At 45.3% G+C, this 12,780-nt stretch overlaps 1 protein-coding gene across 2 annotated transcripts in view; it reads right to left on the reverse strand.

The window, feature by feature from the left end:
* Positions 1-1,426: 1,426 nt before the first annotated feature.
* camsap2b (calmodulin regulated spectrin-associated protein family, member 2b) overlaps positions 1,427-12,780 on the reverse strand; it is a 33,409-nt gene continuing 22,055 nt past the window's right edge. The window contains exons 7-22 of one of the 2 annotated variants that reach the window (XM_076744421.1): positions 11,119-11,209; positions 10,872-10,976; positions 10,180-10,249; positions 9,803-10,084; positions 8,919-9,648; positions 8,692-8,838; positions 8,381-8,609; positions 8,034-8,217; positions 7,200-7,941; positions 5,799-5,935; positions 5,441-5,655; positions 5,254-5,353; positions 4,478-4,543; positions 3,705-3,820; positions 3,496-3,614; positions 1,427-3,406 (exon numbers count right to left, since the gene is read on the reverse strand). In XM_076744421.1, the coding sequence (XP_076600536.1) occupies positions 3,107-3,406; positions 3,496-3,614; positions 3,705-3,820; positions 4,478-4,543; positions 5,254-5,353; positions 5,441-5,655; positions 5,799-5,935; positions 7,200-7,941; positions 8,034-8,217; positions 8,381-8,609; positions 8,692-8,838; positions 8,919-9,648; positions 9,803-10,084; positions 10,180-10,249; positions 10,872-10,976; positions 11,119-11,209 (3,633 nt within the window). In that variant the 3' untranslated portion in view covers positions 1,427-3,106. The remainder of the gene's footprint in view (positions 3,407-3,495; positions 3,615-3,704; positions 3,821-4,477; positions 4,544-5,253; positions 5,354-5,440; positions 5,656-5,798; positions 5,936-7,199; positions 7,942-8,033; positions 8,218-8,380; positions 8,610-8,691; positions 8,839-8,918; positions 9,649-9,802; positions 10,085-10,179; positions 10,250-10,871; positions 10,977-11,118; positions 11,210-12,780) is intronic. The other variant, XM_076744422.1, reaches the window with a different exon arrangement.

Consider the following 12,780-nt stretch of genomic DNA (forward strand, 5'->3'; position numbering starts at 1 on the left):
CTGCCGCCCAGCCCTGCCTGCTGCCTGCCTGCCGCCTGCGGGAGCACCGCCTCCATCCATCCTCCAGACACTCCTCAAACAAACTTCACACGATCCGCAGCAGAGAATACAGCGTGACATGGCACGAATATGAACAAAAAACAGGTAAATGTTGCAATGGAAGGTAATAGGAAGAATTAAAGCGTTATATGAATGTCATGAAACATCGTGCGCAGAGACTGACGGGGCGTTTTTCACCTTGTGTGCAAAATAGTCCTTTTGAGTTTTTCACTCATTTGCTGATGTAGCCATCATCTGGCCTGCGTGATACAAATTTGGAGGAAATATGTGTAAGCTGTCAGTACTCCTGATGCCCCCCTTCATTAGCAGTGACCCTCTGCAGCCCCTCAGTATAAACCTCTATGGCAGCCAAAGCTCAAGGCAGGTGCTCAGTTTTATCCCCTTCCCCTGTTAGTGGTTTTATTCAGCACTGGTTTTATTCATGGTGAAATGCATTATTTATCTGTAGATTATATATGAGAATTTCTAGTTACATTTCTAACAATATCATATTTATCCATTACAATAATTTAGGCAGCTTTCATAAGTGCTTCATATAGAAAAACACTGTCATATATAACAATAGCATGCACCATAACAATTGATTCCTGAACATTTTTAAGTTTATGAGACAGATACTGATGTCTAATAGTTGACAATATATCAGCTGATATCCATTTTCCATATCTATATCCAATATAAACAAACATTCCCTTAAATCCCTTAAATTTATCTATTAGGGAGTTGTCACCCTGACGTGTGAGTGGACACTTTATATTTGAAAAGTAACAATAACAAAGGATTTAACTGTTTCTTTATTTCAAGTTATGTGTTTAAACACTTTCTAAATCACCGCAAACATATCTTTGGCATTTCTCTCAGCAGTGTCCTGTTGATTATCAGCCGACATACCAACACTCACATCTAACTATCTGCAATGAGCTAATATTGGCTATGTGGGCCCAGACGATTTATCCGTCTAGCTCTAAGAACAATATAAGGATGTGGTGGAGAAAGTGCAGATTTTCTAACGACTCCATGTTTTGTTTAATAGCCTGAAGTCAGTAGTATTCAGCGTCTGCCACAGTAAAGCCTCATTAGCCTCGAAAAAAGTACACAGACACACCACAGCAGATCATGACTATGATAGTGATAGTAAAGACTAAAGTATGTCTGGTGTTGCAGAGTAACTGGACTTTCTGTCTTCACAATCATGATGATGATGATGATGATACTTACCCTTGTTATTCTTGTAGCTCTTTGCAAAGACAAGGACAAGTGGTGGAGTGATATTTTGTCAGACAGTGCATCAAGCAGCATTAATATCAGTTTAAATGAGGCTATTATTGTCATAACACTTGAATCAATCAAAATGAGACACCATGGATACTGTTGATAGCTGGCATTTTAATAAAGCTCAAAGGAATAGAAAAACAACAGAAATCCATGAACAGTTGAGCATATTTAGTAAATTGAAAAGAAAATGAATTCTGAGTTGGAAAAAATACTATGATTTTCTCAGTATACTTAATGGATTTCATACAATAAAGCCTCGTGAAGGCTTTATAAACCTTGCCTCACTTCACTTTCAACTCACGTCCTTCAACAACTGTACTGCTTCATTAGTACACAAACCCAACAGGCAAATGTCATTACAAAAAATACTTCTATATGCCAAAATATATCTGTACAGTGTCAACACGTACTGAAGGAACACATGATAAAAAAAAATGGAACAGTAATGTAAAAGTAAAGAAATGAGCATGGCGGTCCTGAAGTGGGAACGACTCAGCGACAGTGGGCAGGGTCTTGAAGTGCTATCGTAGGTGAATTCATTTATTTACACTTGTGGACTACTTCGAGGGCATCAAGATCTAGTAGTTAAGACAATATCCACATGAAAAGTGGCTTTTTAAGTATTTGTTAGTTCCAACTGCAACATGATCAATGGTGATTACTTAAGTGACTCTTAAATTGCACAGACTGATATAGACTGACATAGTGTGGGATTTCCATCTATTCTACTACTGATGATAGTCTCATCAGTGATACTGTTGAGTGATCACACGCTTTGCATTTGTAGCACGATAAAAGGCCCCAAACGACAACATACTGATACACATACATGATAAATTATAAACGCTACTCCAAAGCTACTACAAGCGGACTTGTTCATTTTGAATGGATCTGCCGTCATATACAAATTAATTTAACTTATATACGTACAGTATATTATGTTTCTCTGAATAAAATCTAAGACGCCTTTTAAAATATCTTCAAAGCATTATCAAAATGAAATAAATTAAGAGTCTATTGCAGGTGCTTTCCAGAATTGTTTGATGGTACTCCATACGCTCAGTCATCTCATCATTTCACACTTTTGGAAAGTAAATGCAATCACCAACTGAGGTATTTTCCTCGCTCTTCTTGGCACTTCACTATACACACACATACACAAGTTTGAAATGTTTATAAGTGTTTCAGTCACATGTAAAAAAAAAGAAACAACAACATGCCTGTGTAGCAGCAAAACTCATCAAAAATGCTGCCTCGACCTGATCACAGATCAGACAGGCCATCCTCTTAACAACCTGGGCTTTGGGTGCGTGGGTGGGGGGGGATGTGATCTGATCCCAGACCTGTATCACAACAGACTTTTTCAACAGGCGCTGACAAAATGACACCAACACTCACAGCGCATCCATATGACACAAAACAAGCATAAGGCCACACATGATCAACTTATAGAAACCAAACTGCCTCTTTCAGAGACGTGACATTCACTGCTTCAGTGGTTCAACTAGGTAAGGCATCGGTCCGCCTCTTATTTTCTTCTGTTTTTTTGGCAAACGAGAACATTGATACACATGCTGACATGGTCACACTTGCGCCCCATCGAAGCAGTCCAGTGTGTAACAGTCAGCTCTGAATTGTAACAACAACGTCTGTGAGGCCCGTTTGTGTTCTACATTCCAGTTGTGATTTCTTACAGTGGGACAGCGTGTCCTGTTAATGATACAGTAAAATCCACAAATTCGTCTGCGTCCGATTCTTGCCCATTCTGGCGCTACTTAGGGTGCAGTTTTTTGGGCGTCCCCTGCTTCTTGGTTTGCCACAGGTGACTGGCGATGGTGATGGCGTCCACGCTGGCGGACATGGTTTTGGCTGGGATCTGGCTGAACTGCTTCCTGTCCGAGTTGTACTTGTACAGGCCCTCGATCATCTTGGTCGTGATGCTCCTCGGCCCGATGCCGGCCAGTTTGGTGATCTCCTCAGTCTCGGGGCAGTAGGTGTACACAGACCTGAACTGGCATCCGGCGTCACGGAACAAAATCAGGAAGTTATTGGCTTCGGATTTCTCCATTTCCTGCAGAGAGTCACAGAGAAAAGCCATTGTTTTAGTGCAGAATGTTATTATAATGCAGAAAGACACAGACACATAGCTGCAAAACATACATCAAGTATCTTGTTCTTCTGCCCTTCGTTGACCTTGCCAGCCAGGCAGCAGTAAGCCAAGGCATTCTGGATGATGTGCTTGTTGGACTTGGCACTCGGCTCCTTGTATAATTTGGGTCCTGTGGACAGAAAGCACAGGCATGAGATCGCTAAAAAGGAATGTCGTGCTCCGCACAGTGGCTGTGTAAATGTCGAGGTATGTCTTATACCTGTGTACTCAGCGTTGGAGGGAGTGGATGAGGTGGTAGAATCATTTTCCCAGTCCTTCTCACCGTTTCGACTACCAGTCGAGGGACAAGAGGAAAAACCTTCTGCAGAGTCCGGCCTGGAGACGATCACACACAAACCAACCAATGACACACAGACGCAACAAAAACCCCCCGACAAACACGTAAAGGTCGATACACGTAAGCGTGTAGGAGGTATGAAAGCATACGAGCACAAACAGACATGCACACATACACAGAGAGATGTGGTAAAACAAGGTCAGACGCCGTGACACAATTGTCCAAACCCTGCCTGTTGTCTCGCATTACATCACACCGTACATACTCCGACGAAGCTGTGCAGAGAGGGACAAAGGGCATGTTCAGCCAAGCAAAGCAAAGTCTCAGTGCCATCTTTATGGCTACTGGGAGAGATGAGCGCAAGTGCTTGTGGAAGAAACAGCATACACAGCGGTGAAGTGCAGAGCAGCCAACATAAAGAAGAGAGCAAACAACAGCCTGAGAGCAATGCTGCAAAAGACAGAGAAAGGATAAAGAGCAGGAGAACTGAGGTGGAAACATCTCAGCCACGCAGCTCCAGTGTGCCTTAATGCAGAAGCAAAAACTGCAGTGACGGAATATGTTAAATGATTCACTGTCTCGTCTACTGTCTGTGTCGAAAGGACGTCTGATGAAATGCAGGCTGAACCAAAGCTGGAGCTGTTTCTACATGGAGCCACATCAGCTGAAGCGCCACTTTTCGGAGCATTACTAACCTTCCCTTTCTTTCTTTGGGAGAGCTTAGAAAGAACGGGATGTGGGCAGAAGCTACTTTATTGCCTCTGAGGTGATGCAGGCAAAATGTAGAGAAAGGAGAGAGGGATACAAGAGAATCAAGGTGCAAGGGGTAAGAAAAAGAAGAACCTCATCAACAGAACACCCCACGAAGTTAAAGTCACAGCAGAGTATTTGATGTCGGGATGACACAAATGAAATATGGGGTGGGAGGTGGGAAGTTATATTCATTGTGGGAGTGCACATCACAATGGTGGTAACAAAGGAATGAATGATCAACTGCATGAGCCAAATGGAGTATCTGACAAATGGATTCTGAAATACTTGATGTAGTAAAGCAGATTTTAGACACATCAGCGCGCAGACCGATCTGATCCATTATTGATCTCAGGGGCCCATACTGATGTCATTCACTCATCGGATATTGGACTGACATCACAGATCAACATACCGATCCAGACATCGATCCGAATTCAGGTATCAGAAACAGATTAGAGCTGAAAAAAGTGGATCGATGCATCTCTACATAGATACTTGAAGGAAAGGTGCATGAAAATGAGATGCATGTGAAGAGTGAAGTCAGCTGTAACACTGAACTCTGATTCGGGTTGAGAGTGGAGAGGTGGTAAGAAGGCAGAAGATGACAGAACTGAGGACGCTAGACTAACAGGGTGCAGGCGGAATATTTGTTTTTCTTGAGCTTCTTACATCTGTGATTTGTCTAAAATTCAGGCTCCAGGCAGAGCGAGGATCTTACCTGTTGTTCTTCCTGTTATTTGGCTGGTCTCTGTCGTTGTCAGCCAGATTGAGTGACGCCAAAGAGACACTTGATACCGAGAAGCCTCGAGGACGCACGCCTGCAACATAACCACAGGGACAGCTGAGGACAGGTGGAGCGTGGACTAGCGGCTGTCATACATCGATAGTGTGTGCTTGTCGCTCACCTGTTGCTCTCACAGGGGGAGTGGACGACTCCATGACGTCCCTGTGGATGGACTTGGGCCGCGGCTTCTTCTTGAGACTTCCAGACCGGGGCTTGATGACCTCGTCCATGTCCACCATCAGCTTGAGCTGCTTCTTCCTCAGATATTCATTCCTGATGTACTCTCTCCTTGCCTTCTCGTCATCCTTTTTCTGCTGCTCTTCTTCAGCTTTCAACCTGGAGGAGGAGACGAGATGAAGATTTATTGCGCATCTGCACACTTCAAGTTCAATAGGCACGATGCATGTACTGCTGCTATAAACCTGGGAACAGTGTCAGAGTTGGCATATAGAGAGAGACAGTAAGAGAGTCAGACAGACCGTGCAGCTTCCTTCTTCTGCTCCTGGTCCAGCTCCTGCTGCTGCTTCTTCTCCTGAGCCTCCTTCTCCCTCCTCAGCCTCTTCTCCAGCAGAGCTGCTTTCTTTGCTGCCATGTCCCCTTCCTCTTTCACATCATCCTGGTGTTTGATGGATGGAGAACACACAAAATACATGAGTCACATTATACGTAGAAATATGCAGACAGCATCTGTATTACTTTCATGATGAGCTAGCAGACATGATTTTCAATTAATAATTTACTCAGTTGATGAATTATTCTATCGTATATGAAGTTATTATGACAAAAAATGCCCTAATGTGTCACTGTTCTGTCCTCTCAACCATCAAAAATCCCAGATATGAAAGGGAAGATTCTGCTTCTTAATAATAATAGAGTATGCAGTATTTAATATGGCATTAGTGTAACTGCCTTCTGTCAACAAAGCTCTGACATTGCTCTCTAATCAAAGCTCTAATGGTCGACCATGCGTCTGCCCTGGCTGGGTTTTTTTTGGCCCACATTCATTCGTGCATTGTTTTTGATCAGCTCATGGCTCAGCGGGCACAACACTGCACATGTTGTGCCAGGCACTCACAGTATGAGATCCTTCCTGTCGCTGCGTTCTGTATACAGCACCATAAGGCTGCATTGAATTAGATATTAGATAATAGAATGTATTATTAATGAGAAGTTAATTAACTGAGTATATCACCTGCTATTGTAGTTTTACTGCAGTGGTTCCTAAACTAAGGGTTTTTTGCCGTCAACCACAAGTGCAACCAATAAAATACTCATGAACTACTGTATTGCATTGCATTAACTGTAGGGGAGACATCATGAAGGTTGTGAGTGCCATCTAATGCATTTAGAAATACAGAAACAAGAATGTTCTGATGCTAGCAAGGCCAACAAAATTCATGGATAAGCCTGTCAGTGTTCAGTTGTCGTGCTGTGGCAGCAGACATTAAAAGTGGACCAAGTTACACGGACAAAGCTGTGCCTGCACTCTGGCTTTACCCACAGCCTGACAGTACTTTTAATTCATTCATTTATCTTGGCCTTGAGTCGACGCGGCAGACCAGCCTTGTGTGTGTATGAACTCTGGTATTCTGGCAACATTTCAAGCAGCACTTCGACACTTTGGGAAATATGCTTTCTGGCAGAAAATCTCTGCCCCAGTTCCTCAAATAAAGTCAATACAAGCAGTGTGAAGGTCATAAAATATGTCAACAGAAAGCAGCCTGTTTAGTTTATGGCTAAACCTGTGTCCTCCTCAGTCCTTACCGACAGGTGTGTTACAGATAATATTTACAGAAACTATTATCATTGATAATGTGAGATAGAGTTTTTTATGTATACCACACATATTATCCTATATATACTCTACAGCTCCAGCTCACCTTGAAGAAGAATCCACAGCACATCTTTTGGTCGTCTCCGTAAGTGTCTCCTCCTGCCTCACCCTCCACCTCTCCCATCATCTCCTGACCGCCGGGTAGTTCTCCTGGAGGTTTCAGCTCAGACAGAGGCACCTCCACCAGGTCCCTTCTGTCCTTGGTGTCTCCCTTGACCTGGCTGCCTGTGGGCCCTTGGATCTCAGACACCGGCTGACACAACACCTCCGATGACCTTGTTTGTTTGACTTCACTCTTCGACTGAGCCTGCTCCGCCTGTTTTCTCTCCTCCTCTCTCTCATCTTCCTTCTCTTTGGCTGCTTCTTTAGCAGAAGTCTGAGGAGTGCCAGCACTCTTCTTTGCCGCTGTCTCTTCTTTGTCCTGAGTGTTTTCTTTGTTCTCCTTGGCCTCTCGGTCCTTGCTTCCCCCTGGTCCCTCATCATGGCCCAGGTAGGCAAACGAGCTGGGCTGGGTTTGGTTGGGGGTGAACCGCCTCAGTCTGGGTAGACTGTCCACTGAGGTCGGAGTGTTGAGCATTCGACTGAAGGGTGTCACCTTCAGATCATTTGGTCGCGGAGTCCGAGGTGTCCTGGCATGGAAGGAGGCTGGTCGCCGCTTAATACCAGCAGGGGAACGATTGGGAGCGTGGGGAGAGCCAGAAGAAGACAGGATGGGAGACAAAGACCCGACCGAGCCTCTGCCTGATCCCCGGCCAGTTACACTGCTGCTACGCAACTCACGGAGCTGCCTGTAGAGAAAAAACCCACATGGTCCTGTAAGTGTATACAGATTTCTTTTTTTTTCCTGGTAAAATTATTGACCTCTATCATAAAGTGATACCTGTGTGGAGACGGAGCAGGAGGAGGAATGACCCAGGCTTGTTGCTGCTGCTCTCTCATGGCCATGATCTTCTCCTGCTGCTGGGCCAAACGCTGCATCTCTGTCTGCAGGAAGCCCAGCGACGTGTTCAGCCTCTCAATGGAGCGAGTGTAATCTGCAAGGTCGATTTCTCCTGGAGTCACACCTGTGTCACCACATGGAATACGCAGGTCAGTCATTCAATCACCAGTTTGATCAGAATCCTTCTCAATGGAAAACAGCCCCCAAAGAAACAGCATCATTATTCTGGCATTGTCTGTGCTGCTACGTTATTTTTCTTACTTTGAGATCTGTGAAAGTGAACTCACCTCCACCGTCCTCACAGGGGGATTTAGGAGCTGCTCCGTCTGGCTTACATCTCTCCGCCCGCTCCATGCTGCTCTGGCTGCTGTCCTTAGATGGGAGTGGCTCTGGAGAAGGTGTTTCTGCTCCACCTGAGCTGGGGCTGGGAGGAGCAGTGACTCCTTTTCTCCTCACCACATTCAGAAATGCTGTCCTGCCCATCTTCTGACGATGGCGGGTGAATGCTGCTTCCACCTGGAAAATGTGAGAAGAGGAACGTGGTGTCGATATTTACATTTAAAGCTATACTACTGGCTATGTGTCTATATCTGTTTACCTTCTTCTTCTGGGCTTCAATGGCTCTGCGTTTCTCTTCCAGCTTCATCCTCAGCTGAATCATCTCTGAGGCTATCAGGTGGGAGGGGTCTCTGGGGGAAGGCGTTACTGGAGAGGGAGATGTGATTGGCAAAGGAGGTGAAGAGATCTAGAAAAAAGCACAGGGATCATTCACATTAATTCCATGCCAACCCCAAAGAGAGACAAAACACACAGTAGGACACAAACCTGAGAGGAAATGTTTTTTGGCGGGTGTGTGTACGGCACATTGAGATCTGAACTCTCTGGTGTGGTTCCTCCACTACTCCGTCCCTCCAGCTTCCTGAACTTCTGCTCTGCAAAGCTTGTCATGCGGACCATGCCACCTCCAGAGCCTCCAGAGGACGAAGCGGGGCTGGCTGTGTGGGATCTGGGGAGTGTGGGTGCTGAGCTGGGGCAGGGGCTGCTCCTGTCACCTCCATCTCCCCTCTCGCCCTCAGGGTTAGCATCACCAAAGCCTTTCTGCCCCCCTTCCCTGCTCCTCTCCCTCTCGGGGCGGTCAGTCAGGGGGCACGACCGAGTCATGGCCTCACAGTCTGGGTCTATATCGGAATAGTCTCTCAGAGAGGAGGAGTCCTCATCCAAGCTCTGGATGTCCTCTGTCCTCACATGGATGCCCGTGTCGACTTCATCAGTGGACACTGAGTTAGGGTCGTGGTCATTCAATCGAGCCTTGGCTGAACCTGGGTCGTCTCCTTGACCTTGGGCCCCTGGAGGGTCTGAGGGCTCTGCACCGTGGAGAAAGAAACCATTGTCTCCGTCCCCCACACCCAGGCTAGCATGGGGCCTTTCAGTGTCGTGGATAATCTTCAGGGCCTCCTCAATGCTCGGAGGTGTTGATGGGCTGAGATGGCCACTGTGGTTGCCATGGTGATCGCTGGGACTGTGGTTGCTGTCTGGAAGGACTCCATTGGAGTACCTAGGGACAATGAAAAAGCAAAGACAGTGAACGGGAAGGTGATGTTTACTGTGTCTTGCTGGAGCTGCAAATGCTAGCATGGGTGCAACATAATGAAAAAATGGTACTTTTCTATTATTCATAAATCATAACCTCACACACCCCTCTGCTGTACCTGCTTTGGTTCTTGACTGAGAATGTGTTGTTCCTCCCCAGGGGTTTGTGGGAGCTGAAGTCCTCATCCTCCTCTGGTATGTGTCTGCTCTGGCCGTTTACACTGACGGGCATGAGGGAGAGGTGGCGCTTCATGCCCCCTCGAGATGCAAAGTGAACTTTGAATCCAAGACCGTCACTGCTGGCAGAGCGGGTCATCCCGCGGAGGGGGGGAACTTCACAGGGCGGCAGAGTGGGGTCTCCGTCCAGAGGAATCTCAAAGGAAATTCCCCGAGAGGAGGAGCTGAGGGAGTGAGGAAGTGTGCTGTTAGCCAAACAGACTGCTCCACATGTGCAGGTCAATGAATGTCATCTGTGCTGTGGAGTTTGGGTACCAACCGTTTTTCTTTGGGCCATGTCCCGACGCAGCCATCCACATAGGACATGGAGGTAGATCTCTTCATCACACCTGTTGCAGACACGGAGAAGTGTGTTTGAGTTTCTTACTGGATTTCACCCATCAACAAGTGTGAATATACTTATATACATAAGAAGTTTAACTCCAGTGAGAGAGTCCAGCTCAGATTTTTAAAGGCAGTCTGGAGATCTGAGCTGTCTGACTGCGACACACCTGGCTACTTATTCCACATTAGATTTTTCTGAAATAAATTTTACTGTATAGTGTATATATACAGTAGAATAGCTAAATGTTTAAGTATACAGCTGAATAGGAGAGCATAACAACTGCTGCATGGCTGTAAATCAGCCACTAGATGGCCTCTGGTTTCAAAGTAAAACACATCCACACATTCTTCCACTGCTCTGTATTCATGCCCCAGGTCACTCGTTCTCATAGTGATACTGTCTTGTTTTTTAACCACCACAACAGTATTTACAGTATGGGCAAGTACAAGAAACTAGAGGATAAACTAAATTACGCACCTAATTAGAGATGGATGTGATTTTTCTTCTTACTATGCGCTTGCCTGAGCAAACACATACTGTATATATATTTATTTGGACTAGCACTCAATTTTCAGCCGTCAGCAAACAGATTTGAGCACATCCTCAGCTGATGACGGATAGTTTACCCTCTGCTGGGATGCTCTCTGGGCTGTCAGGTCTGTCTGCATAGCTCTGTTTGACTGGACTGGACACAGGAGCCATTTTTCTACAGGATGACACAGGCTCACAGGCTGCAGAGGGAAACAAAAGAAAATAATCATTATTCAACTGCAACCTTGAGTTAATTACTAAAATTAACAATTTATATGCATGAGATGGTAAAGTTATCATCAGTTAACAGCATGCTGACATTACTGTGAAGCTGTGCTGTACCGTTTGGATCGAAGACTCTGGGCTGTACAAATGAAGGTTTAACCACTTCAAACCACCAGAAAAGCTCAGCCATAAACACCAGGTAGTTACTCTGCAAGAACACAGACACACAGACACACACACACACACACACACACACACACACACCTTTGTGGTAAATGTTGCAGTCATATTTGTAGTTATTCATTGATCTTGTAAGCACAACATTTGTCTCTTTGCTGTCATAGCTCCTTCTCCCATGTCTCTGTTAAGACATTAGCTACAGCATTATAAAGCATTTTGACACATCAGTGAGGTCACAACCTGCCAACTGTTGCTAGGTAACAGGTGCAGGTGTGTGTGTGTGTGTGTGTGTGTGTGTGTGTGTGTGTGTGTGTGTGTAGGTGAATATCAGTGCATGTTTCATTGCCTAAGTGGTTTAATGTCAGACCTGTGCCAAAAACACCATCTGGAGATTAGTTTAAATGTGTCACATATGCACAGATGGGTGCATGGAGCAGCGAGTAAGTCACCCGCATCAATGATAAATGCATTTGTGTTATGAACAGAAAGTCTCTGGAGGCTGATACAGATGATTTCATCTGTAGGAAACCTTTTGGTCAACACACACAATTCAATGACTCTCTAGCAGGGATAGAAACACTGGGGTTTTCTTCCTCTTTCCTATACACTGGCTCTCCAGTTTGCATTCTGTTCAATGGCACAAACAGTATTTCTTTTTGTCTAATATATTAAATGAATCCACACACACACTAGTTAAGATTCAGTGGGCAGTGAGTCTGTGGTGAATGGGCAGTGAGCCAGTGTCTGAAGCTGCTCTTCATGACAATTTTTCTCCCTCTCCTCCCCTATTTCCCTATTGTACAACTGTAGCATTATACAGCCAATAAACACTCACTATGAACAATGTAGTGACTGAGAAATACACAGCAAAGAGTGCATAAGTGTGAAAGCCGTCTGCTGTGTTGTCTTGAAGAATGGAAAGTCCCGGTCAGCTCAGACCGTGACTTGAATCCGAATGTTTCAACCCACGCTCTCCGCATACTATTTACCCACATGGGCGCTGCCGCTTCTAATGTGTGGATGGCACAGAGATGCTCCGACTGCTGCACACTAAGTCTTTGATTAATCAGAAACAAAAGTGTGTGAAATGGGGAGATCTAAGCCAGAGGGCCGAGTGAATCAGCAGTTGTGTTATCTCCAAAGTTCACAGATTTTGCTGTTTGATAAAAAGAGAGGGGATGTGCAGGGGGGGAGAACAAGAGAGGCAGGCAGAGACGGGGCAGGATTGTGGTGAATGTCCTCGGAGCAGAATCTGTGCTCTGTCGGGGGGTGGGTGGGGGGGGTGGGGGGTATTTGGCCAGCAGCGTCTGTACTGAAAAAGCAGTAACACATACTCTCACACACACATTCATCATATTCATTCCATCTGGCCGCAAAGCAATATTCATTGTGACAAAATGAACTTTATGTCCCTGTTAATACATTCACACACACACACACACACACACACACACACTAACAACCCCTGTCAGAACCAAGCGTGCACACACACACACACATCCATTATTAAACTTTTCCTTGCATGACTCATTTTTGCCTTTTTGTAATTCCTTGCCCTGACTCTCCTTATTCCCCGAAGCACTTTTCTGTTCTCTTTTT

This window comes from Chaetodon auriga, chromosome 12, assembly GCF_051107435.1.
Source record: "Chaetodon auriga isolate fChaAug3 chromosome 12, fChaAug3.hap1, whole genome shotgun sequence".
Classification (NCBI taxonomy): domain Eukaryota; kingdom Metazoa; phylum Chordata; class Actinopteri; order Chaetodontiformes; family Chaetodontidae; genus Chaetodon; species Chaetodon auriga.